The sequence below is a fragment of the Panthera tigris genome, chromosome E2 (assembly GCF_018350195.1).
Source record: "Panthera tigris isolate Pti1 chromosome E2, P.tigris_Pti1_mat1.1, whole genome shotgun sequence".
Classification (NCBI taxonomy): Eukaryota; Metazoa; Chordata; class Mammalia; order Carnivora; family Felidae; genus Panthera; species Panthera tigris.
Genome location: NC_056674.1, coordinates 48,271,607 through 48,298,730, shown reverse-complemented (window position 1 = coordinate 48,298,730; position 27,124 = coordinate 48,271,607). Strand labels below are relative to the sequence as shown.

General features: G+C 46.1%; 1 protein-coding gene and 1 pseudogene across 7 annotated transcripts in view; both read left to right on the top strand.

The window, feature by feature from the left end:
* IL34 (interleukin 34) overlaps positions 1-27,111 on the top strand; it is an 85,318-nt gene extending 58,207 nt beyond the window's left edge. The window contains exons 1-7 of one of the 7 annotated variants that reach the window (XM_042968712.1): positions 10,376-10,432; positions 14,984-15,395; positions 21,363-21,496; positions 22,359-22,436; positions 22,722-22,898; positions 25,722-25,857; positions 26,093-27,111. In XM_042968712.1, the coding sequence (XP_042824646.1) occupies positions 15,368-15,395; positions 21,363-21,496; positions 22,359-22,436; positions 22,722-22,898; positions 25,722-25,857; positions 26,093-26,265 (726 nt within the window). In that variant the 5' untranslated portion in view covers positions 10,376-10,432; positions 14,984-15,367 and the 3' untranslated portion in view covers positions 26,266-27,111. The other 6 variants (XM_042968711.1, XM_042968713.1, XM_015542713.2 and 3 more) reach the window with 6 other exon arrangements.
* On the top strand, positions 5,889-7,554 carry LOC102967546 (annotated as a pseudogene).
* Positions 27,112-27,124: the final 13 nt, after the last annotated feature.

The following is a 27,124-nucleotide window of genomic DNA, read 5'->3' as shown; positions in this document are numbered from 1 at the left end:
CAGAAAGTGAATTTAGAATAGTAGTCATAAAATTAATCGCTGGGCTTGAAAACAGTATAGAGGACAGCAGAGAATATATTGCTACAGAGATCAAGGGACTAAGGAACAACCAGGAGGAGCTAAAAAATGCTATAAATGAGCTGCAAAATAAAATGGAGACAACCACAGCTCGGATTGAAGAGGCAGAGGAGAGAATAGGTGAATTAGAAGATAAAATTATGGAAAAAGAGGAAGCTGAGAAAAAGATAAAAAAAATCCAGGAGTATGAGGGGAGAATTAGAGAACTAAGTGATGCACTAAAGAGAAATAATCTACGTGTAATTGGTATTCCAGAGGAGGAAGAGAGAGGGAAAGTTGCTGAAGGTGTACTTGAAGAAATAATAGCTGAGAACTTCCCTGATCTGGGGAAGGAAAAAGGCATTGAAATCCAAGAGGCACAGAGAATTCCCTTCAGACGTAACTTGAATCGATCTTCTGCACGACATATCATAGTGAAACTGGCAAAATACAAGGATAAAGAGAAAATTCTGAAAGCAGCTAGGGATAAACATGCTCTAACGTATAAAGGGAGACCGGTAAGACTCGTGACAGATCTCTCTACTGAAACTTGGCAGGCCAGAAAGGAATGGCAGGAAATCTTCAATGTGATGAACAGCAAAAATGTGCAGCTGAGAATCCTTTATCCAGCAAATCTGTCATTTAGAATAGAAGGAGAGATAAAGGTCTTCCCAAACAAACAAAAACTGAAGGAATTTATCACCACTAAACCAGCCCTACAAGAGATCCTAAGGGGGATCCTGTGAGACAAAGTACCAGAGACATCGCTACAAGCATGAAACCTACAGGCATCACAATGACTAAACTCATATCTTTCTATGATAACACTGAATGTAAATGGACTAAATGCTCCAACCAAAAGACATAGGGTATCAGAATGGATAAAAAAACAAGACCCATCTATTTTCTGTCTACAAGAGACTTGTTTTAGACATGAGGACACCCTCAGATTGAAAGTGAGGGGATGGAGAACTATTTACCACGCTACTGGAAGTCAAAAGAGAGCTGGAGTCGCCATACTTATATCAGACAAACTAGACTTTAAAGGCTGTAACAAGAGATGAAGAAGAGAATTATATAATAATTACAGGGTCTATCCATCAGGAAGAGCTAACAATTATAAATGTCTATGTGCCGAATACGGGAGCCCCCAAATATATAAAACAATTACTTACAAACATAAGTAACCTTATGGATAAGTATGTGATAATTGCAGGGGACTTTAACACCCCACTTACAACAATGGATAGATGATCTAGACACACAGTCAATAAAGAAACAAGGGCCCTGAATGATACATTGGATCAGATGGACTTGACAGATATATTTAGAACTCTGCATCCCAAAGCAACAGAATATACTTTCTTCTCGAGTGCACATGGAACATTCTCCAAGATAGATCACATACTGGGTCACAAAACAGCCCTTCATAAGTATACAAGAATTGAGATCGTACCATGCATACTTTCAGACCACATTGCTATGAAGCTTGAAATCAACCACAGGAAAAAGTCTGGAAAACCTCCAAAAGCATGGAGGTTAAAGAACACCCTAGTAAAGAATGAATGGGTCAACCAGGCAATTAGAGAAGAAATTAAAAAATATATGGAAACAAACAAAAATGAAAATACAACAATCCAAATGCTTTGGGATGCAGCGAAGGCAGTCCTGAGAGGAAAATACATTGCAATCCAGGCCTATCTCAAGAAACAAGAAAAATCCCAAATACAAACTGTAACAGCACACCTAAAGGAAATAGAAGCAGAACAGCAAAGACACCCTAAACCCAGCAGAAGAAGAGAAATAATAAAGATCAGAGCAGAAATACACAATATAGAGTCTAAAAAAACTGTAGAGCAGATAAATGAAACCAAGAGTTGCTTTTTTGAAAAAATAAACAAAATTGATAAACCTCTAGCCAGGCTTCTCAAAAAGAAAAGGGAGATGACCCAAATAGATAAAATCATGAATGAAAATGGAATTATTACAACCAATCCCTCAGAAATACAAGCAATTATCAGGGAATACTATGAAAAACTATATGCCAACAAACTGGACAACCTGGAAGAAATGGACAAATTCCTAAACACCCACACACTTCCAAAACTCAATCAGGAGGAACTAGAAAGCGTGAACAGACCCATAACCAGTGAAGAAATTGAATCAGTTATCAAAAATCTCCCAACAAATAAGAGTCCAGGACCAGGTGGCTTCCCAGGGGAGTTCTACCAGACGTTTAAAGCAGAGATAATACCTATCCTTCTCAAGCTATTCCAAGAAATAGAAAGGGAAGGAAAACTTCCAGACTCATTCTATGAAGCCAGTATGACTTTGATTCCTAAACCAGAGACCCAATAAAAAAAGAGAACAACAGGCCAATATCCCTGATTAATATGGATGCAAAAATTCTCAATGAGATACTAGCAAATCGAATTCAACAGCATATAAAAAGAATTATTCACCATGATCAAGTGGGACTCATTCCTGGGATGCAGGGCTGGTTCAACATTTGCAAATCAATCACCGTGATACATCACATTAATAAAAGAAAAGGTAAGAACCATATGATCCTGTCAATTGATGCAGAAAAAGCATTTGACAAAATACAGCATCCTTTCTTAATAAAAACCCTCGAGAAGGTCGGGATAGAAGGAACATACTTAAACATCATAAAAGCCATTTATGAAAAGCCCACAGCTAAAATCATCCTCAATAGGGAAAAACTGAGAGCTTTTTCCCTGACACCAGGAACACGACAGGGATGTCCATTCTCACCGCTGTTGTTTAACATAGTGTTGGAAGTGCTAACATCAGCAATCAGACAACAAAAGGAAATCTAAGGCATCAAAATTGGCAAAGATGAAGTTAAGCTTTCACTTTTTGCAGATGACATGATATTATATGTGGAAAATCCGATAGACTCCACCAAAAGTCTGCTAGAACTGATACATGAATTCAGCAAAGTTGCAGGATACAAAATCAATGTACAGAAATCAGTTGCATTCTTATACACTAATAATGAAGCAACAGAAAGACAAATAAAGAAACTGATCCCATTCACAGTTGCACCAAGAAGCATAAAATACCTAGGAATAAATCTAACCAAAGATGTACAAGATCTGTATGCTGAAAACTATAGAAAGCTTATGAAGGAAATTGAAGAAGATATAAAGAAATGGAAAAACATTCCGTGTTCATGGGTTGAAGAATAAATATTGTCTAAATGTCAATACTACCCAAAGCTATCTACACATTCAATGCAATCCCAATCAAAGTTGCACCAGCATTCTTCTTGAAGCTAGAACAAGCAATCCTAAAATTCATATGGAACCACAAAAGGCCCCGAATAGCCAAAGTAATTTTGAAGAAGACCAAAGCGGGAGGCATCACAATCCCAGACTTTAGCCTCTACTACAAAGCTGTCATCATCAAGACAGCATGGTTTTGGCACAAAAACAGACACATCGACCAATGGAATAGAATAGAAACCCCAGAACTAGACCCACAAAAGTATGGCCAACTCATCTTTGACAAAGCAGGAAAGAATATCCAATGGAAAAAAGGCAGTCTCTTTAACAAATGGTGCTGGGAGAACTGGACAGTAACATGCAGAAGGTTGAAACTAGACCACTTTCTCACACCATTCACAAAAATAAACTCAAAATGGATAAAGGACCTGAATGTGAGACAGGAAACCATCAAAACCCTAGAGGAGAAAGCAGGAAAAGACCTCTCTGACCTCAGCCATAGCAATTTCTTACTTGACACATCCCCAGAGGCAAGGGAATTAAAAGCAAAATGAACTTGGGACCTCATGAAGATAAAAAACTTCTGCACAGCAAAGAAACAATCAACAAAACTAAAAGGCAACCAATGGAATGGGAAAAGATATTTGCAAATGACATATCGGACAAAGGGCTACTATCCAAAATCTATAAAGAGCTCACCAAACTTCACACCCGAAAAACAAATAACCCAGTGAAGAAATGGGCAGAAAACATGAATAGACACTTCTCTAAAGAAGACATCCGGATGGCCAACAGGCACATGAAAAGATGCTCAACGTCGCTCCTCATCAGGGAAATACAAATCAAAACCACACTCAGATATCACCTCACGCCAGTCAGAGTGGCTAAAATGAACAAATCAGGAGACTATAGATGCTGGAGAGGAAGGATGTGGAGAAACAGGAGCCCTCTTGCACTGTTGGTGGGAATGCAAACTGGTGCAGCCACTCTGGAGAACAGTGTGGAGGTTCCTCAAAAAATCAAAAATAGACCTACCCTATGACCCAACAGTAGCACTGCTAGGAATTTACCCAAGGGATACAGGAGTACTGACGCATAGGGGCACTTGTACCCCAATGTTTATAGCAGCACTCTGAACAATAGCCAAATTATGGAAAGAGCCTAAATGTCCATCAAGTGATGAATGGATAAAGAAATTGTGGTTTATATACACAATGGAGTACTACGTGGCAATGAGAAAGAATGAAATATGGCCTTTTGTAGCAACGTGAATGGAACTGGAGAGTGTGATGCTAAGTGAAATAAGCCATACAGAGAAAGACAGATACCATATGTTTTCACTCTTATGTGGACCCTGAGAAACTTAACAGGAACTCATGGGGGAGGGGAAGGAAAAAAAAAAAAAGTTAGAGTGGGAGAGAGCCAAAGCATAAGAGACTCTTAAAAACTGAGAACAAACTGAGGGCTGATGGGGGGTGGGAGGGAGGGGAGGGTGAGTGATGGGTATTGAAGAGGGCATCTTTTGGGATGAGCACTGGGTGTTGTATGGAAACCAATTTGACAATAAATTTCATATATTAAAAAAAAATGGTGCTCGGACAGCTGGCCACATGAAAAAGAATGAAGTTGGGCTCTTAGCTCACATCATATACAAAAATTAACTCCAGATCTATCACAGACTTAAATGTAAGAGCTACAACTATAAACCTCTTAGAATAAAACATATATAAATCTTTGTGACCTTGGTAGGCTACAGTTTCTTAGATGGGACACCAAAAGCAAAGACAACCAAAAAAAAAAAAAAAAAGATAAACTGGACTTCATCAAATTTAAAAACTTTTGTGCATGTTGGGACACTATCAAGAAAGTGAAAAGACAACCCACAAAATGGGAGAACATAGTTACAAATCATGTATCTGATGAGAGTCTAGAACCCAGAATGTATAAAGAGGTTTTACAACTCAAAAATAAAAAGGTAGGGATGCCTGACTCTTGATCTTCGCATCTTGAATTCGAGCCCCATGTTAGGTGTGGAGATTACTTAAAAATGAATTCTTAAAAAATAAAAAATAAAGAGATAATCTATTTTAAAAGCAGGCCAAGGACTTCAATAGACATTTTTCTAAAGAAGATAAACAAATGGCCAATAAGCACATGAAAAGATGCTCTGTAGTCATCAGGAAAATACAAGTAGAAACCACATTTTGCATCCACTGATGGGTATAATAAAAAAGAGTAACAAATGTTGACAAGGCTGTGGAGAAATCAGAGCCTCATTCACTGCTGATGGGATATACACTTTGGAAAACTCCTTTGGAAAACAGACTGAATGGTTCCCTCAAAAAGTCAAACACAGAGTGACCATGTGACCTGGCAACCCCATTCCTGGGAATATACCCAAGAGAAAACATGTCCACATAAATGTTCATAACAGGAGTATTCATAATAGCCCCCTAATGAGAACAACCCAAATGTCCCTCAGCTGGTGAAGGACTAGAGAAAATGTGTATTCATGCAGTGGAATATTATTTGATGATAAAAAGGAATGAAGTATGGTCTCAGTGGTAAGACAGTGTTGCTGCGGAGTGCCATGTGTTAATGGTGGTGACAGAACCAGAGCTGCTCCACAATGAAGTAAGGAGGGAGGCAGAGTCTTTCAAAGAAAAAGGAAATGCGAACCATACCAGGAAAGATTACAATGAAGCTTGTAACTATTATACAAGGGACAAAGACATGTGTCCTAAAAATTCTAGCTGTAGTGAGAATTGAGCAGCCACTTTCATGATGCTCAGAGGGTTCCAGGAAACTCTTCGAGATGCACAGCAGTGAAGTTGAATGACAGTTTCCCCTGGCGACATCTATGGGAAGGCAAATGCCCCCTATCTCTAGGGAATGCCATGGCAGCATGTCACAGTTTCCAGAGAGTACTACAACTGGATCAAAAAATTCTCAGGCACAACAGGAGTTCAAGAATGCTCGTAGAATATGAGAAAATAACAGAAACAGATTTTGAGAAGTCGGATTTTCGGAAAGTGGTTTTCTGCATAGAGTGTTCCCTGCCTGCCATTGCTTCAAAATCACCAAAGCATACTATTTAGCAATGCTGGGTCATTATCCAGAAGCACAGTTTGTGGCCAGTGACATTCCACCAATGTGCATGCTGTGTAGGAATGAGGTCTTTGCCTATATTATGAAGACTGTATTGAGAAGGCACTTCAGTTTTTTGTACAGGCTCCCAAGATGGCTCCTGATCATCAAAATGACTACCTGGCTTGCAGAAATGCCAAAGCACTTAAAGCAAAGAGGATGGGAATAAAGCATTTAAAGAAGGAAATTACAAGCTGGCATGTGAACTGTACACAGAAGCCTTGGGAAACAGACCCCAACAATATAAAAACAAATGCTGAACTCTACTATAATTGGGGTACAGATCATTCCAAGCTTAGGAAACGAGATGGTGCAATAGAAGACAGCACAAATGCAGTGAAGCTCGATGCCACTCACTTAAAATACTCCATGGGAAGAGCTCAGTGTAACATGGGCACAGAAAAATATGAAGAGGCAGTGCAGGACTGTGGAAAAGTACAGCAGACGGAGAAAACATAAGAACAAATACAGCTCCTAAAAAACGCACAGCTGGAGTGAAGAAAAGGAAAGATTATTACAAGATTCTGGGAGTGGACACGAATGCCTCTGAGGACAAGATCAAGAAAACTTACCAAAAATGAGCCTTGGAGCATCATGCAGATGGGCACAGGGGAGCCAGTGCTGAAGCTTAGAACGAGGAGGAGAAAAAGTTCAAGGAAGTCACTGTCCCCACTGGTCCCAAGAAGAAGAGCCACTGTGACATTGGACAGGACCTGGGTGAGAAGGGCATGAATATGGGTGAGTTTGATGCCAACTGTATTTTCTTTGGCATTCTTTGGTGGTGCTGGGCCTTTAGCTTTGAAGCATCTGGTCCAGGGAATTTCCTTTTTCCATTTGGCTAGCAAGAGAAAACCATCCAAAATCCAGAGAGTGCAGACTTGCTCAGCATGACCTTGAATGTAGACACAATTCACCTCCTTTCTTCTTCACTTTTCCATGTTCTTGGAACAGTTTCTTCTTCTCAGTTGGATACCCTGGGTCTGTGTGAATAAGGTGAAGGAAAGGGTGTGGGAGGGAGGAACAGCTTGGACAGGGAAGCAGTTTGTGAATTTTTGTTCGGCTGTTTAACTTTATTTAAAAAGGCAAAAAAATGGGGGGTGGCACCTGGCTGGCTCAGTTGGTAGGGATTACGGTTCTTGATCTCAGGGTTGTGAGTTCGAGCCCCACACTGGGTGTGGAACCTACTTGAAAAAAATAAATAATAAAATAAAATCCTCTTCGGGCACCTGGATGGCTCAGTTGGATAAATGTCTGACTCTGGATTTTTGGCTCAGGTCATGATATGGTTCGTGAGTTCGAGCCCTGAGTTGGGCTCTGCACTTACAGCACGGAGCCTGTTTGGGATTCTCTCTCCCCACTCCCCTCTCTGCCCTTCCCCCACTTGCACTTTCTCTCTCTCTCAAAATAAATAAATAAACATTAAAAAATATAAAATAAAATTAAAATACTCTTTAAAAAAGGAAAAAAACAACTAAGGGGTTAAAATGTTTTGGCCCTTAAAAAAGAAAAATAAAAGGGAGGTGCACCTTGCTGGCTCAGTTGGTGGAATGTGCAACTCTTGATCTTGGGGTTGTGAGTTCGAGCCCCAGGTTGGGTGTAGAGATTACTTAAAAATAAAACCTTAAAAATTTTTTTTTAAAAGGAATGAAGTACTGATAAATCTCATGTCTTAGTTTGCTTGAGCTGCCATAATAAAATGCCATAGTTAGGGTGGCTTAAAGAACAGAAATGTACTTGCTCATGGTTCTGGAAGTCTGAGATCAGTGTGCTGGAATGGTTGGTTTCTTCATTTCTTTAAAAAAATTTTTTTTAAATGTTTATTAATTTTTGAGAGAGAGACACACACGGAGTGGGAACAGGAGAGGGGCAGAGAGAGGAGACACAGAATCCCAAGCAGGCTCTAGGCTCAGCGCTGTCAGCACAGAGCCTGACTAGGGGCTCAAACTCATGAATCATGAGATCATGACCCGAGCCAAAGTTGGACACTTAACCGAATGAGCCACCCAGGTGCCCCAAGAATGGAGGTTTCTGGTGTGGCCTCTCCCCTTGTTGCAGGTGGTTGCCTTCTCGTTTTGTGCTCACACGATCTCTTCTCTGTGGGGGCACGCAGAAACCGCTAGCAAACTCTCTGGTGTCTCTCTCTTTTTTTTTAAGTTTATTTATTTATTTTGGGACAGAGAGAGAGAGAAAAGAGAATGAGTGGGGGAGGGGCAGAAAGAGAGAGGGGGACAGAATATCTGAAGCAGGCTCTGGGCTGACAGCAGAGAGCCCGATGCAGGGCCCAAGCTCATGACCTGAGCTGAAGTCCCCCCTGTGTCTCTTCTTACAAAGGCACAAATCCCATCATGAGGCCCCACCCTCGTGACCTCATCTAACCCTGATCTACCTCCCAGTTACCCTAATTACCTCCCAGAAGTCCCATCTCAAATACCATCACACTCGGGGCTAGGGCTTCAACATATGAATTTAGGGAGACAACATGCAGTTTATCACATGGTACAAGATGAATGAACCCTGAAAACATTACACCAAGTGAAAGAAGCCAGTCATAAAGGGCCATGTACCATATGACTCCATTAATACAAAATGTCTAGAGGAAGCAAATCCATAGAGACAAAAAGCAGATTAGTGGTTCCCAGGGACTGGGGTGGGGGGAGGGCAGGAAATACACAGTGACTGCTAATGAATACAGTTTATTTTTGGGGTAATGAAAATGTTCTGGAATTAGATTGTGGGCGATTGTTGCACAACTTTGTGAATCTACTAAAAAAAGAATCCCACTGAATTATACACTTAAATTTTTTTTTTTAATTTACATCCAAGTTAGTTAGTATATAGTACAACAATGTTTCAGAAGTAGATTCCTTAATGCCCCTTACCCATTTAGCCCATCCCCCCTCCCACAACCCCTCCAGTAACTCTCTGTTTGTTCTCCATATTTATGAGTCTCTTCTGTTTTGTCCCCCTCCCTGTTTTTATATTATTTTTGTTTCCCTTCACTTATGTTCATCTGTTTTGTGTCTTAAAGTCCTCATATGAATGAATCTTATGATATTTGTCTTTCTCTAATTTCGCCTAGCATAATACCCTCTACTTCTATCCACGCAGTTGCAAATGGCAAGATTTCATTCTTTTTGATTGCCAAGTAAAACTCCATTGTATGTGTGTACACACACACACACACACACACACACACACACACACATACCACATCTTCTTCATCCATCCATCAATGGACATTTGGGCTCTTTCCATACTTTGGCTATTGTTGATAGTGCTGCTATAAACATGGGGGTACATGTGTCCCTTTGAAACATGTCCCTTCGAAACACCTGTGTCCCGTGGATAAATGCCTAGTACTGCAATTGCTGGGTTGTAGGGTAGTTCTATTTTTAGTTTTTTGAGGAACCTCCATCCTGTTTTCCAGAGTGGCTGCACCAGTTTGCATTTCCACCAGCAGTGCAAAAGAGATCCTCTTTCTTTGCATCCTCGCCAACATCTGTTGTTGCCTGAGTTGTGAATGTTAGCTATTCTGACAGGTGTGACGTGGTATCTCATTGTGGTTTTGATTTGTATTTCCATGATGATGAGTGATGTTGATCATTTTCATCTGTCGGTTGGCCATCTGGATGTCTTCTTTGGAGAAGTGTCTCTTCATGTCTTTTGCCCATTTCTTCACTGGATTATTTGTTTTTTGGCTGTTGAGTTTGACAAGTTCTTGATAGATTTTGGATACTAACCCTTTATCTGGTATGTCGTTTGCAAATATCTTCTCCCATTCTGTCGGTTGCCTTTTAGTTTTGCTGATTGTTTCCTTCACTGTGCAGAAGCTTTTTATTTTGATGAGGTCCCAGTAGTTCATTTTTGCTTTCATTTCCCTTGCCTCCAGAGACGTGTTGAGTAAGAAGTTGCTGTGGCCAAGATCAAAGAGGTTTTTGCCTGCTTTCTCCTCGAGGAGTTTGATGGCTCCCTGTATTACGGTGAGGTCTTTCATCCATTTTGAGTTTCTTTTTGTGTGTGGTGTAAGAAAGCGGTCCAGGTTCATTCTTCTGCATGTCGCTGTCCAGGTTTCCCAGCACCACTTGCTGAAGAGACTGTCTTTTTTCCATTGGATATTCTTTCCTGCTTTGTCACAGATTAGTTGGCCACATATTTGTGGGTCCATTTCTGGGTTCTCTATTCTGTTCCATTGATCTGAGTGTCTGTTCTTGTGCCAGTACCATACCGTCTTGATGATTACAGCTTTTGTAGTATAGCTTGAAGTCCAGGATTGTGATGCCTCCTGCTTTGGTTTTCTTGTTCTGGCTATTCGGGGTCTTTTCTGGTTTCATACAAACTTTAGGATTGTTAGTTCTAGCTCTGTGAAGAATGCTGGTGTTAGTTTGATAGGGATCGCATTGAATATGTAGATTGCTTTGGGTAGTATCTACATTTTAACAATATTTGTTCTTCCTATCCAGGAGCACGGAATCTTTTTCCATTTTTTTGTGTCTTCTTCAATTTCTTTCATAAGTTTTCTGTAGTTTTCAGTGTATGGATTTTTTCACCTGTTTGGTTATATTTATTCCTGGGTATTTTATGGGTTTTGGTGCAACTATAAATGGGATCGATTCCTTGATTTCTCTTTTTGTTGCTTCATTGTTGGTGTATAGGAATGCAACCGATTTCTGCGCATTGATTTTATATCCTGCCACTTTGCTGAATTCGTGAATCAGTTCACACAGTTTTTTGGTGGAATCTTTTGGGTTTTCCATATAGAGTATCATGCCATCTGTGAAGAGTGAAGGTTTAACCTCCTCCTGGCCGATTTGGATGCCTTTTATTTCTTTGTGTTGTCTGATTGCTGAGGCTAAGACTTCCAATACTATGTTGAATAACAGTGGCGAGAGTGGACATCCCTGTCTTGTTCCTGACCTTAGGGGGAAAGCTCTCAGTGTTTCCCCATTGAGGCTGATATTAGCGTTGAGTCTTTTGTATATGGCTTTTGTGATCTTGAGGTATGGTCCTTCTATCCCTACTTTCTTGAGGGTTTTTAGCAAGAAAGGTTGTTGTATTTTGTCAAATGCTTTCTCTGCATCTATTGAGAGGATCATATGGTTCTTGTCCTTTCTTTTATTGATGTGATGAATCACATTGATTGTTTTGTGGATATTGAACCAGCCCTGCATCCCAGGTATAAATCCCACTTGGTAGTGGTGAATAATTTAATGTATTGTTGAATCTGGTTGGCTAATATCTTGTTGAGGATTTTTGCATCCATGTTCATCAGGGAAATTTATCTATAGTTCTTTTTAGTGGGATCCTTGTCTGGTTTTGGAATCAAAACTATGGGTTTGAGCCCCACACAGAGCCTGCTTGGGATATTTTCTCTCTCTCTCTCTCTCTCTCTCTCTCTCTCTCTCTCTCTCTCTCCCCCTCTCCCCCCCCCCCTCTCTCTCTCTGCCTCTCTCTCCCTCTCTCTCTGCCCCTGTCCTGTTCTCTCTCAAATTCCTTCTGAATTATAGACTTTAAAATGGCAAATTTTAGGGCATGTGGATTATATCTTAATACTAAAAAAAAAATAAGGAAAAAAGATGTAGGGACACATCAATCAACGGATCACTTTGTTAGGCTCTCGATTCAAACAGAGCAACTTAAAAAAATTTTTTTTAAAAAACAACCAGGGAAAGTTGAACATGGATTCTGTATTAGATGATATAAGGGATTATTTGTTTGGGAATGTGAGTAATAGTAATGTGATTATATTTTTAAAAATCTAATATTCACAACTGAACTATGCGGAATACTCCAATTTTATTTTCTTGTACAACTTTGCCTCTTGTGAGCTTTGTAATGACTGCTGTAAGCCGTGGGGTAGACTGTGAGTGTTTTGGGAGAGGCACATTCTCAAACTCTTCACTCTCCCCCATGAGAGAGGAAAAGAGAGAGGGAGAGGGACAGGAAGAGAGAGGCGCCCTGGGCCCTCTCAGGTGTGGGAAAGGCCACTCTTAGGCAGACTGCTGTCAGGCCACTGGCCTGACCTTGTTTGCCCTGTTTCCAGGCCTCTGTGAGCAGCCTGGTTTCCCCTCGGCCACCATCCCCACTGTAGCTCCTGTGTGTCATCAGGTAACTGTGTGTCCTCTTTGGCTTTCACAAAATTCCTCCATTTAGGTGGGGCTCAAAGGGTGGGGCCACAGAAGGTGCCCAGGATCAGGACTGTTTGGTGTGGTGTGAAGGTGACTGGGACCTGCAAGTTACAGACAAGGCCCAGGACAAATGGAAACTTCTGTCCACACCAAAACCTGTATGCAGGGGCTCCGTGAGTTGAGCTGATCAGACTTTGGCTCAGTTCATGATCTCACGGTTCATGGGTTCGAGCCCCACACAGAGCCTGCTTGGGATTCTCTCTCTTCTTCTCTCTCTGCCCCTGACCTGCTCTCTCTCAAATAAATAAACTTAAAAAACAAAACCATCTGTATGCAGAGGCTGGTAGTAGCTTTATTTGTTATCATCAAAAACTGGAAACAATTCAGATGCCCTTCAACTGGTGTCTGTACAACAGAATACTACACAGCAAGGAAAAGGAGCAACCTGCTAACACACACAACAACCTGGCTGAATCCCAAATGCAGTCGGCTCAGTGAAAGGACCCCGGCACAAAAGGACACATGGTGTCTATCTGGCATTCTGGAAAAGGCAATACTGTGGGATAGAACATGGATGAGCTGTTGGATGGGGCTAGGGCTGGGAGGAAGGATTGTCTGCAAAGTAGCAGGAGGGGATTTTCTGCATAGTTGGAAATGTTTTATGTCTGGATCATTGAGGCAATTATACAACTCTGAATTTGTCAATTTTATTTGTCATAAAATTGTACACTGAAAAAGTGAATTTTACTGTATATACATTATACCTCCACACACACACAAAAAAAAACTAACAACAACAAAAGGTTTCAGTTAGGTTAGTGTTCATGGCGACTGGGAACACCTGTGTTCTTTGTGTGAGGCCCAACCTGCCTGCTGGGAACCTCTGAGGGTAAGGGCCAGCACTTCTGGTACGTTCTGTGGAGATGAATGCCACCATGGACAATACCCCCACATTATACCTGCTTCTCGCTCCTGCCATTAACGTGTGACCATTTCTCCAGAGCAAACAGGGAGGGCAAGGGCATGGAACAGAACAGAGTCAGAGAATTTAAGAATTTCTTTGAATTTCAGAGCTGGCTCTGTCACTGGTCAACTCAGTCTCTCAGAACCTGTTTCCTCATCTGCAAAATGGGGACGAGAGCCTTATCTCACAGAATCCAGTGAGTGATAGAGATGACTATGTGAGAGCCCCAGGTGGTAAGGGTGTCCTAAGGAGTGGATGTGTGGATGGATGTCAACTGGTGGGAGTGGCTACCAGTGTTTGAATTCTTGTCCCACTGCTTACAAGCTGTGTGACCTTGGACAAGTCTTAACCTTTCTGTACCTTGATTTCTTCATCGATAAACATGAGATTTTTATGACCTGGCAAGATTATCATGAAGATTCATTGAATACAAAAGCCCAAGCCCTGGGCCTAGCTATTCATAGCGACCACTCAGGAAGAGCAATCCTGTTATTATCACAGGGTTGCTAAATTTAGCAAATAAAAATACAGGACTTGTGGGGTGCCTAGGTGGCTCAGTCAGTTAAGCATCTGACTCTTGATTTATCTCAGATCATGATCTCAGGGTCATGGGATCGAGACCCATGTTGGGCTCTGCACTGACAGCGCAAAGCCTGTTTGGGATTCTCTCCTCTCTCTGACCGCCCCCCACTTGGGTACACATGCAAGCACTTTTTCTCTCTCAAAATAAATAAATAAACTAAAAATATATAGGACTTCTGATTAATTTGGAATTAAATAATTCATTGTTTAATTAAATAACATTGAATCATTAAATCATTAAATAACGATTTTTTTAAAGTATATGTGCCATGCAATATTTGGGACATACTTATACTAAAAAGTATTCATGACATAATTATACTAAAAAAATATGAGTTGTTGGTATGAAATTCAAGTTTAACTGAGCACCTGGTGTTTCATCTAGCAACCCTATTAAGAGGGGGTCAAGGATTTGGGGAATAGGAGATTGGGACTAAGCCTGAAGGTAAAAAGAGGGATTAATACTCTGCTGTTTTAACCTCATGGCCACCTGAGTAGCCTGAGGTACTTTACTTGCATGCAATATCACCTCCTTCAGGAAGCTCCCTTGATTTAACCCACTTGGCCTTTCATTCCCTGGTCCTGCTTTTGTTTAGGCCTGTGGCTGCCAGCTGGTGTCATCGTAATTCACTCCCTGGCCAGTGCTGCCCTTGGGATGTTCTGAAGTCATTTCTTGTATGTGAGCCTGTTTCCCAGAGTAGCCAGCCTCCAGGGCTGGGCTGTGAGCCTCCAGTCATTCCCGGGGGTCCCTGCCAGGTGGTGGGTACAGCGCACACATAGACTCTTGGTGCCTGCAGCTGATGGCTGAGTGGCAGCACTGCTCTTACATAATCCGTTTCTCTCCTCCTTTCTCTTTCCAGAGCCAGATTTCACATTGAGCAGCTGCAGACGGAGAAATCAGAGAAAGCACAACCCAGCCCCAGATTCCAAGGGGCCTGCTGGGGACTCTCTCCTGCTCGAGAGGGAAAGACCCCGAGGCCACTGTCTCAGGCCAGATCCTGGCTGCCATGGGACTCGCACCTACTGCCCCCCAGCTGCCCTCCACACTGCCAGGCAGATAAGGGCAGGCGCTGCCCCAGGAGCACCTGCCGCCCCCTGCCGGGCCACTCCTCTGTGGTCAACCCTCCCCCAGCTTTGGGCCACCTTTGCTGACGCGAGGCCATGTAGGCCCCACCTGGGCCTTTGTGGATACACACACTGCTGGGGACACCGCCTCTGCTCTCTGGGGGACACAGCGTACCACCATGCCCCGGGGATTCGCCTGGCTGCACTGTGAGTACTGGGGGGGGGGGTCCTTGGAGGCTGCCCCGGGAGGCCTTGGCCCAGAGCCGGGCTCTGCTGTAACCATGGCAACTGGGCCATTCTTGCTGGTGGGAAGTTGAGATGCTTCCCAGCCGAACAGCCTCGGGACTCCCGTGGCTGCCCTCTGCCCTGTCTCTAGCTGACCCCAGCTCAGACCGTCATGGTGGGTACAAGTCCTAGGTTGGGTGGGTATGGTCAGTGGGTGGTTAAGGGGATGGGGCAGGCACTGGGGGCAAGTGGCAGTGTTACCTTCTTAGGCTTATTAGTGCTACTGTGTATGGGGGGTGGGGGCAGCGGTGGCAGAGAGGATTTCTGGCCTCCCTGGGTGTGGCCAGCTGGGGGGTGGAAGCTTGTGAAATTGTCTGGGCCCCAAAACACGTGGGAGAAGTGCTGCCAGGTGCTGGAGAAGGCAGCCTATTCCCTCTGCCCCTCCCTCCATAATAGAACAAAATTAAAAGGCAGAAAGAGAAGAGTGTTGTTGGTAAAAAGAAAAATAAGTTGAAATGAGGACAGAAAGCGTCTAGAAAGCCTCTCAAGCCTGCTGGTGGGAGGCCAGACCAAGATCCCTTCAGACTCCAAGATTCAATTGAATTGACTCAAATTCAACACATTTTTCTGGTGCCTCCCACATGCCCACTGGAGAGTTACTGTCATGGCAACAAGGACCCAGGCTGGCTCGCACCCCTCTCTCCAATGCCTGGCAGGGAGTTAGGTGCTAGGAATTCCCTCATGAGGTCCAGGATTTGATCCTGCAAGGGATCCAGCCTGGTCCTTGTGGAGGGATACTGCAAAAGGTCGAGGCATTCAGAACAGGCAGATGGACCTAGATCCCATGTTCTGGAAGTTTCCAGGTCTTGAGGAGCAAGAGGAGCAGCATGGGTGAGGTGCCACATGAAATCGTTTCGGAGGTGGGCAGTGTTCACACTGGTAGATGTGAGAAGGTGAAGACAGGGTCTGGGTAGAGGAAACAGCTCGAGCAAAGGATCAGCAGGTGGGACTGTGAGTGGCCGGGCTGGAAAGCCAGTTTGGGCCCAGATGATGGAGGCCTTGAAAACGAGACAGCATGGAGCCCTGGAAGGTTCAAGATCTGGGGACTTGGAGTTGTGACTGGGAATTACTCTGCTTTCGGAAGATCAGTCTGTGGCTGCTGTTGCAACCTTCTGGGCAGGAAGTGAAGACAGTCTTGTTTGTGAGATGGCCGTGGAAATAGAAGTCATGGCCTTGGCAAGGATTGGCTGTGGGGTGGGAGGCAAGAAGGGGTGCAGATCAGAGGCTTGTAGATACAAGGATGCCGGAGGGTGCTGGAGAAGGATGGGCTGCTATAGTTTAGTATCTTAAAACAGAAATTGATTCTGTCTCAGGTCTGGAGGCCGGGAGTCTAAAATTAAGGTGTGGGCAGGGTGACGCCTCTTCCAAGGCTCCTTTCTGCCTCTTCCTGCTTCTGGTGGCTCCTGGCATTCCACAGTTTGTGGTTGTATCACCCCAATCTGTGTCTGTCTTCTCATGGCCTTTCCCTCTACATATCTCTGTGTCCTCTTCTAAGGACATCAGCCATTGCATTCAGGGTAGGCCTTCATTTTATCTGTAAAGACCCCATTTCCAAATAAGGTCACATCTGAAGTTCTGAGTGAACAAGAATTTGGGGGGGGGGATGCTATTCAAGTCCCTCCACAGGCTCAGATTTGGTCGCTGGGGGTGCTGGTGGTGGACAGTTCCGATTTGTCCCTGCACAAGGGGCTGTCCCCAGGAGAGGTGCAGCCCTTCCCCCTCCCAGCCAGGGACCCAGGAAGGTAGCTCCTTCCTCACTTGCTCTTCTTCAGCCTCCTCTTCTGTCTTGCGGGGGCAAGACTAATGCCCTTGCAGGGACAGGGTCGCATTGGCTGTGGGGCCCTCGGGGGTGCAGAGCAGCAGTGAGGCTATTATGGCCCTGCTGTCCCTGTGTGGTCACCGGTTTGCTGGCCTGTTTCTCAGGGTGGAAGCAGCAAAAAAGAGGCTTAAATTTGGAAATGGTGGTCAGTCTGCAGATCTAAAGAAGTCTGGTTCTGGGGGGAAGGCAGATCATCCAAGGACAGGGTTCCTGGTGCAGCCCATACATGCCAGGCTGGCACATGGTAGGTTTCTAGGACTCAGTGCTGCCTCGGAGCCCACAGTTGCCAGGCACCAGAGACCTAAAACCAGGACACAGGTAAGGGCAGCTAGGGTAGGACTTCAAGCGTGGAGTGGGCAGCCGTGGGTGACCGCCACATGAGAAAGAGGACCAAGTGTGGACAGAGACTGATTTTTAAAGACAAGATGCAAATTCAGATTTGTATATGAAATCTCTGTGAACCAGATGTGGCCCTTGGGACACCAGTTTGCTACTGTCTCTGCAGGTCATTGGTCCTCAAAGTGCAGTCCCCAGACTGGCAGCAGTAGCACCTGGGAACTTGTTAGAAATACAAATTCATTGGGCCCACCCCAGACCTACTGAATCAGACACTCTGGACCCTAACCAGCTCTCCAGAAAATTCGGGTGCATGTTCCTGATTCCTTGCTCAAGGTCAACCCCCAAAGTGCTCAGTAAACGAGATCATGTTGTGGTTAACTGCATTATGTGTTCACATACTAGGGGCCAAGCTGTCTGGTCAAGACAATGAGTGAATTGGACAGATGGTGCAAGACACAGAGATTGTGGGGGGCTGGTGCAGGCAGGGGAGAGAGCCTGGGAGGGGAAGGAGTCATGGTGAGACCTTGAAAGAGGTCTGCCTTGTGAGAGGGTACCCAGGGCAGGGGCAAAGTGTGAGCAAAATCTGCGAACCAGGAATGATCTTGATGTGCAGGGGGTGCCCGGCTCAGGGGCTTAATGGTTTAGAGACGAGACAGAAAGCATGCAGAAACACTCATTCAGTTTGTGTTTAACTGTTCCTTTGTCCAAATGTCAGATCAAGCACTTGGGAAGAGACAGAGCAAATGCAAGATGTATTGCAAATTTGCAACCCTGAGAAAATGTGGTTGGCACATTTCTGTGAGAGGAGGGACTGGTGTGCTGTAGCCCATCTTGGGCATGGGGTTTGAGTCCAGAACGTTCCTAGTGAGGGCCCAGCCAGAGGAAAGGCATTTGAAGCACGACTGAGAAGGGGGGAGAGTGACAAGAAGCAGGCCCAGCCCAGTGAGGGATCAAGAACAAAAGTCTCCCTGGGCACCTTGGTGGCTCAGTTGGTTAAGGGTCCAACTCTTGATTTCTGCTCAGGTCATGATCTCACAGTATGTGACTTAGAGCCCCGCATTGGGTTCCTTGCTGACATTGTGGAGCCTGCTTGGGATTCTCTCTCCCCCCTCTCTCTGCCCTCCCCTGCATGTGTGCGTGCACACAAACACTCTCTCTCTCAATAAATAACTTAAAAAAAAAGTCTCCCTGGGAATGCACGCTGGTGCAGCCACTCTGGAAAACAGTATGGAGGTTCCTCAAAAAACTGAAAATAGAACTACCCTACGACCCAGCAGTTGCACTACTAGGCATTTATCCATGGGATACAGGTGTGCTGTTTCGAAGGGACATGTGCACCCCCATGTTTATAGCAGCACTATCTACAGTAATCAAAGTATGGAAAGAGCCCAAATGTCCACTGATGGATGAATGGATAAAGATGTGATATATATATACAATGGAGTATTACTTGACAATAAAAAAGAATGAAATCTTGCCATTTCCAACTACATGGATGGAACTGGAGGGTATTATGCTAAGTGAAATTAATGAGTCAGAGAAAGACAGAAATCATATGAATTCACTCATATGAGGACTTTAAGAGACAAAACAGATGAACATAAATGAAGGGAAACAAAAATAATATAAAAACAGGGAAGGGGACAAAACAGAAGAGACTCATAAATATGGAGAACAAACTGAGGGTTACTGGAGGGGTTGTGGGAGGGGGAATGGGCTAAATGGGTAAAGGGCACTAAGGAATCTACTCCTGAAATCATTGTTGCACTATAGGCTAACTAATTTGGATGTAAATTAAAAAAAAAAAAAAAAGTCTCCCTAAGTTCCAGGGAGGTGGGTGGGGAAAATGCAATCAGTAATTCCTACTCATGACCAGGGGTGTGTCAAGCCTGGCTATTTTGGGGGGAAAAAAAGAAAAGAAAAGAAAAGAAATTATTGCTTTTGACTATAACAACATATTGATTGTAGGATATAAAATATGTCTACAAAATATAAAGAACATAAAAATTTCCCATAGAGATTTGATACATTTCCTTCCACTACACTTCCACTTCATTTCCTATGCATACACATTTGCATGTAATTAATGTAATTCACATCATGCTGTGTAGACCCAGAGGAGGTGTGCTGAGTCATGCTTTTTTAAGACTTTACTAAGCATATCATGAGTATATTTCTTATCACACAAGCATATCATAAACATTCTTTGACAGTGTGGTTTTTTCATCTTATTTATTTTAGAGAAAGATAGTGTGCATGGGGGAGAAGGGCAGAGGGAGATCCGAGAGAGAATTCCAAGTAGGCTGCAGGCTGAGCATGGAGCCTGACTAGGGGCTCAATCCCACGACACTGGGATCATGACCTGAGCCGAAACCAAGAGTCAGACACTCAACTGACTGAGCCACCCAGGCGCCCTGACAATGTGGTTTTTATTTGCTCCATTCATTAATGAACATGTGGGCCATTTACATATTTTCACTATTATAAGAGAATACTGCAGTGGGAGTCTTTGTCCACAAATTTTTTGGTGATGGCTCCCTTTTTTTTGTTTTCCTTCGTGTTTATCCCTAGAGATGAGTTTAATGGGTCAAAGGGTGTGGACATTACTAAGTTCGCTAATAATAAAACTGCAAAATTGCTTTCCAAGGTAAGAGCACCCGCCTTACTGCTTTGCCAGCACTGTTATTAAAATGAAATTTAAAAAACCCACTTTCCATTTTGATAGGTGAAATATGACACCTGATTGTTTTAGTATGTATTTCTTTACCTTTATTGGTGTGTTTGATTTTTTGGATACATCTCCTGCACCTCTGTTTCTTTTCTGCTCTGATCAATTTGATCCTTGTTCATATTTTTTGCAAATTCTCAGGTTTTTGTTTGTTTGTTTGTTTGTTTGTTTATTAATTGTGAAAGAGAGAGAGAGGGAAAGAGAATCCCAAGCAGACCCTGCACCATCAGTGCAGAGCCCGACGCTGGGCTTAAACTCATGAACCATGAGGTCATGATGGGAACAGAAACCAAGAGTCAGAAGTTTAACTGACTGAGCTACCCAGGCACCCCTCTCAGATTTTTTTTGTAAGTGTTATTAATTCTGGGAATCACAAAGCTGTTTTTGAGGTCACAGTGACACCTAGTGGTAAAGGCTGGTAATGTTTATGAGACAGCAGCTCGTTTGCTGGGAGGGAGAAGAAGCAGCCTGATTTGCTTGCTCCCCAGAATGGACAAACTGGAAGGCCTGTAGTTATTTGTACATCTGAGAGGAATGCCAAGGTCAGTTAGAGCATGGAGGAAATGGTTCTGTTCACCCAAAAGTCATTTGTAAAGTTGGAACTAGAAAGTCCACATCTCCTGGATCCCCAGATGGAAATGCAGACGTAGGCTTTGAGGACACGTCAGCCCTAAATGGGGTATGAGCTGAGGTTTCCCTGGAGAGGAGGTTGTGCCTTCCCCAAGGGGCAGGAGTGGGGAGGAGACTGGACACCAACCTCAGGGTGTGACAGCTGGGGGGCTTTGCTGGCTAAGGGTACGGGTACACTGGCCAGATTGCCTATGCTTGCCTGGCCTTGCTGTCTGAGCCTGGGCCCCAGGGAAAACATCCCCTGTGGTGGAAAGGCCTCCTTGGGGCTCTATGGCCCTGTCCCTCCCATGACCTGGAAAAGGGAGGGCAGATGTCCACAGCTTTGCACAGGTGGGCAGTGTACTCATGTGTTCCTGTTGGTCACTGTCCACAGATCTCGGGATCTTCCTTGCCGTGGCCTTGGGGAACGAGGGTTTGGAGATGTGGCCTTTGACCCAGAGCGAGGAGTGTGCAGTAACTGGCTTTCTTCGGGACAAGCTTCAGTACAGGAACCGCCTTCAGTACATGGTAACTGTGAACCCCCCGACTGCATTCCCCTTCCCAAGCTCCTGGCCTCACAGCGTGTAGGACGTTCGGGGCCTCAGCCCTGAGCTGACCGTGGCCCCTTTCTCCGCCTTTCTCCCCCACGTCCAGCAGTGTACCTGGTCCACACTTACAGTCCTCTCCCCTGCCAGCCTTCCCTGGGGACCTCCTGCCCCTGCTACTTGATCTGACCTTTAATCCCACCTCCCTGTGACACTCACCCTGTGACTCAGGAAATGGCTTCCAGGAGGCCTTGGGGGAAGTCCAGGTGCTTGTTATTAGCTCAGCACATAAGGACTTAGAAGTTGGAATGGGTGGCTCCCTTTGTGTAGGGCAGAGAAGCTCACGTGGCACCGTGGCAATGCAAGACTTTTCTTTTTTTGACAGCCTTCCTGAGCTATAACTCACATACCATACTATTCGCCTGTTTAAGTGTACAGCTCAGTGGTTTTTAGTACATTGGCAGAGCTGTGCAACCAGCACCATAAGTTTAGAGCAATCTATTTTTTTTAATGTTTATTTCTGAGAGACAGAGAGTATGAGTGGGGGAGAGGCAGAGAGGAGACAGAATCTGAAGCAGGTTCCAGGGTCTGAGCTGTCAGCACAGAGCCCAATGTGGGGCTTGAACTCACGAACCACCAGATCATGACCTGAGCAGAAGTCAGAGGCTCAACTGACTGAGCCACCCAGGCACCCCTCCCCCGCAAGTGCATATTCATAGAAGGCCACCTCTGCCATCAAAGGGCTGGTTCTTGGTCCTCTCCTCCTGTATCAAGTTGGGAGTTGGGGGAGGCTGTTTGAGCTGTTTCTGACTGTGACCTCATGGTTTGTTCTTGTGTTTCCCCAGAAACACTACTTCCCCATCAACTACAGGGTGAGCGTGCCTTATGAGGGGGTGCTCAGAATGGCCAACATCACCAGACTGGTGAGAATCCCATCCTGGGCTGGGAGACCCTTGCCTTGCGGGACACCCCATGGGCCCAGCCTGAGAGGCACATTGATCTTGGCAGGTCATGTTGCCAGGGGCCTTTCCCAGCCCCGTAAGCAAGCCTGCCCTCGGCTCGGGCTAAGATTTCTCCCTGTCCACAGTGGATGCCCATGGTCTGCTCTCTTTGTGGGCACAAGTTGGGTGGCAGGTGGTCAGAGTAGTGGTGGGGAGGGCCCAGAGGCTCAAGTCTTGGGACTTCAACAATTTCTCCTGTCCCCACAGCAGAGGGCCCAGGTCAGCCAGCAGGAGCTGCGGTATCTGTGGGTCTGGGTGAGCCTCAGTGCTACTGAGTCGGTGCAGGAAGTGCTGCTTGAGGGCCACCCATCCTGGAAGTTCCTGGAGGAGGTACATACGCTACTGCTGGATGTCCAGCAAGGCCTCACGGTGAGCTCCGCGGAGGTGTGTGTGTGTGGTGGCCAAGGAGTGTTGAGGGAGGATGGGAAGACATGGAGAGTTCCAGCATGTCCTGAAAGGTATGGGAGAAATGGGAGAGAGGAAGAGAAGGCCAGCAGTGCCCCGTGGGTGGCCTGGGCTGGCGACAGGAGATGTTCTAGGGTCTGTCTGTCTTGTTCTGTGATCCTGGGCAAGTCATCTAACCCTCTGGCTTTGTTTCTAGAGGTTCCTTTTGGGGGAGACAGGGAAGGAAGGATGAATGGGTGGAGCAATGAAAACAGGAGGTTTTTAGGGCTATGCAGTTCTTCTGTATGACACTGTAATGATGGACACATGACATCATGCGTTCATCCAAGTCCACAGCACGGACAACACAGAGAGTGAACCCTAATGTAAAATATAGACTTCCAGTAATAATAACAATGATAAGGTTCCTGCTAACTGCCTGCTCAGCAGGGTTGATCTGAGGCCTCAGGGATGCATCCTGTAAAGAGCCTGTGGAGTAAGGTCACGGGGTCACTGTGAGCCCATACAGGCCACATGTGTGCTGTGGGACCCCCTGCCCACACCATTTTGCCCTACTCCCCAGCGCATGGTGTCCTCAGGGGCCTGGGGCACACTTGCCCCGGGGAGCCCCACCTGCTGCCCATCTGGAGCTGTGAGCTGTGGGTGACACCAGGTCTTAGGAGCCCGCAGCTGCTAGGAATTCTGGGGAGGCTCTGGTTTTGGCAGGGGATTGGAGGCCCAGAGGTCTCCTCGGTGGCTCTTTCATGCCCTTGGGCAGTGTGAGTTGGAGCTGACCTGAACAGACAGTTTTGCATCCTTGCCTTTCTTCGAGAGCCTGACTCTGAGCTCTTGGGAGCTGCAGAGGAGGCTGTGGGTGGGTTGAGACCTGTCCACCCAGGTTGTTAAGAGTTCAGAGTTAGCCAGCTTTAAAAAAATTATTTTCAAATTTTTTTTAACATATGCATGTTATTTTTTTTAATTTAATTTTTTTTTAAATTTACATCCAAATTAGCATAAAGTGCCAACAATGATTTCAGGAGGAGATTCCTTAGTGCCCCTTACCCATATAGCCCATCCCCCCCACAACCCCTCCAGTAACCCTCAGTTTGTTCTCCATATTTATGAGTCTCTTCTGTTTTGTCCCCCTCCCTGTTTTTATATTATTTTTGTTTACCTTCCCTTATGTTCATCTGTTTTGTCTCTTAAAGTCCTCATATGAGTGAAGTCATATGGTATTTGTCTTTCTCTGACTAATTTCACTTAGCATAATACCCTCCAGTTCCATCCACGTAGTTGCAAATGGCAAGATTTCATTCCTTTTGATTGCCATTAAGTGTTTTTGTTCGAGAGAGAGAATGAGAGAGCAAGAGTGTGTGTGGGGGGGGGTGGGGGGGGTGGGTGGTGGGCAGAGAATCTGAAGCAGGCTCTGTTGCTGACAGCAGTGAGCCTGATGTGGGGTGTGAACCCATGAACTGTGAGATTATGACCTGAGCTGAGGTTGGACGTTTAACTGACTGAGCCACTCAGGTGCCCCAGATTTAAACCAGCTTTTAAGTCTGTCTTCTTTCTCACAGAGTTAATGGTCTGTGACCCGCTCCAAATATGCCCAGCATCTGGTGGGCAGTGGGCTCTCCCTGATGGGGAGTGGGCCAGGGGGACATGCCCCTTCTCCTCCTGTCACGCTTGCTTCTCTTTCCAACTCCTTGTAGATTAGCTTTGTACGGTTTCTGTGACAAATTACCACCAAGCAACAGAAATTCTTCTGCCACAGGCCTGCAGATCGGAACACCACACTCAGGGTATCTGCGAGACCAGGCTCTCTCTGAAGGATCTAGGGAAATAGGACCCTTCCTGCCTCCTCCAGCTTCTGCTGGCTCCTACTGTCGTTGGCTTGTGGCCACATCACTCCAGCCTCTGCCTCGGCCCTTACATGGCCTTTCCCTCTGTGCTTTGCGTCCTTTCTCTCACAAGGATGCCAGTCATTGGATTTAGGGCCCACCCTAAATTTAAAATGATCTCACCTGGAGATCCTTAATTACACCTGCAAAGATCCTGTTTACAAATAGGGTCACATTCACAGGTGCCAGGCGTTAGGGCTTGGACATGGCTTTTTCGGGGATGGGGGGATTGGCAGGTCACAACCCAATACAATTCAACCCAATTAACCACCTTTAAGAAGGTCTTCCCCCAGCTCAGGCTCTACATTTCCTTTCTATGCGATGTCTTCTGCAACAGCCCTGGCCCCCTGCCCTGTCCCCCCACTGTGCCCTCCTGCCACCCACACCGTGCTCCCGGTTGTTAAGTACTGTCAGACACCCCGAGCTTGGAGCCAAAGACCCGCCCGGCCCGTGTGCCGTGCACCCAGGCCTCCTCATAATACGATCCTTGTGAGGGTCCTTTGTCTCATTCTTTGTGGGCAGTAGGGGTCTCTGAATCCCGAAGGACAGTCTCCCCAGCCCAGGCTGCCTTGTGTGGTGGTGGCCGGGCCTGGGTGAGAACAGCAAGGATGCCCCCCCACCTCTCCCCTGTCCTGGCCTGCCCCCTGCAGTCATTTTCCCAAAGATGGAAAACAGGAGCCTCTGTGTCAGGCTTGGGTGAGGGGCCTTGAAGGGGACTCTCCCAGGAAACCTGGTGCCTGCAGGAAGAGGGAGAGAAATTACCCATAAGCCTCCTGTCACAGGAAGTCCCTTTCTCTCGCGGTTTGTGCAGCTCCAGGCAGGGCAGCCTCCAGGGTTCTCCTGGGACTGGCCCTCCCTCTTCACTGGTGTTGAGGGGTGGTGGTGCCTGTGGTCCTGACCGTCTCCACGGTCTCCTCCCTTCCAGGACGTGGAGGTCAGCCCCAAGGTGGAAGCAGTGGTGTCGCTCCTGAGCACCCCCAGGTTGAGCCTAAAGCTGGTACGACCCAAAGCCCTGCTGGACAACTGCTTCCGGGTCATGGAACTGCTCTACTGCTCTTGCTGTAAGGAGCTCTGAGTGGAGGGGGTTGGGGGCAGGACGCCGGGTTCCAAGCCCTGGTCCTGGAGCAGAGCCAGGACCCTCCCGAGCACGCCTTCCACTCCCCAGGGCTGTAGGTCATTTCTGAAAGCCAGGATGGGCCCTGGGGCCAAGAACAATGAGGCTTGGTCTGGAGACTACGTAGGTGTTGACCACTCCTGTGGTCTTTTTTTTTTTTTTTTTCCCCCTGCCTCCTGCAGGTAAACAAAGTTCCGTCCTAAATTGGCAGGACTGTGAGGTGCCGAGCCCTCAGCCCCACAGCCCGGAGCCCTCATCGCAGTGTGTAGCTGCCCCGCTGTACTCTCTGCCCCAGCAGCCCCCCATCTCCCTGCCCCACTCCCCAGGACCCAAGACTGGACCCCCGGCTCAGTGAGGCGGCTGAGGGCACAGGGCAGAGGCCTCCTGCCCCACCTGGCCTGTGTGGTGACCTGTGTGGGGCAGCTGGAGGTGCTCCCGCAGGAGTTTGGTGGAGTCTGAGACTTGTCTGGGGGGGGGGTGGGGGGAACCCCCAAGACAGTGTTTTTCCCTTGAGGGAGATTCTGTGCCTGAGAAGGGCTCAGCTTCCTGCATTCTGTACCTCACAGTCTCACCTGGAGCAGCCGGGGTCCAGAGCCCCCTGAAGGTGGACAGAGTTTGTCCCCTCCCTGCACCACCTGGGCTGCCTCGCTTGCCTGCAGGTGGTGCCCGGCGTGTCCTGAGGCCTGCAGAGGCAAGACTTGTGCCAGGTTGGGGGGTGGGCGGGCATGGGGAAGGGGCAGAGCCAGACACCACATCTTGCCACAGTGGATGCTCTTCCAGTCCCTCTTACATTTTCTATTAAACACTTGCTTGTTTTGTTTGGGTTTGGTTTAGTTTGCATCTGCAAAGGTGAACCCCAAGTGCAGGAGGCAGGAGAGGTAGGCTTGTCTGGTCCTGGGCCCTGGGTCTGGAGATTTGGATTTGGGATGGATGAAGCCTTAGCCTGGGGGCCTGGAAATGGTGTTTGAGGGAGGGAGTTTCTTACAGACCTGCCTGAGTCTCCATGAGACCGGTGGGGCAGAGGGTGTCAGGCTGATCCTTCTCAGTGTCTCCTGGCCACCCTCGCTGGCTTCATTGGGCTGTCCCAAGACAGCCACCTGCAGAGACAGAGTGGAGGTATTCAAAGGCATAGGTCCTGATACAGGACCTGGCCACTCCTGCCCCTCAGCCGGGATGTGGGATGGGAAAGGGCAGGGTGCCAGCGCTGTGCAGGG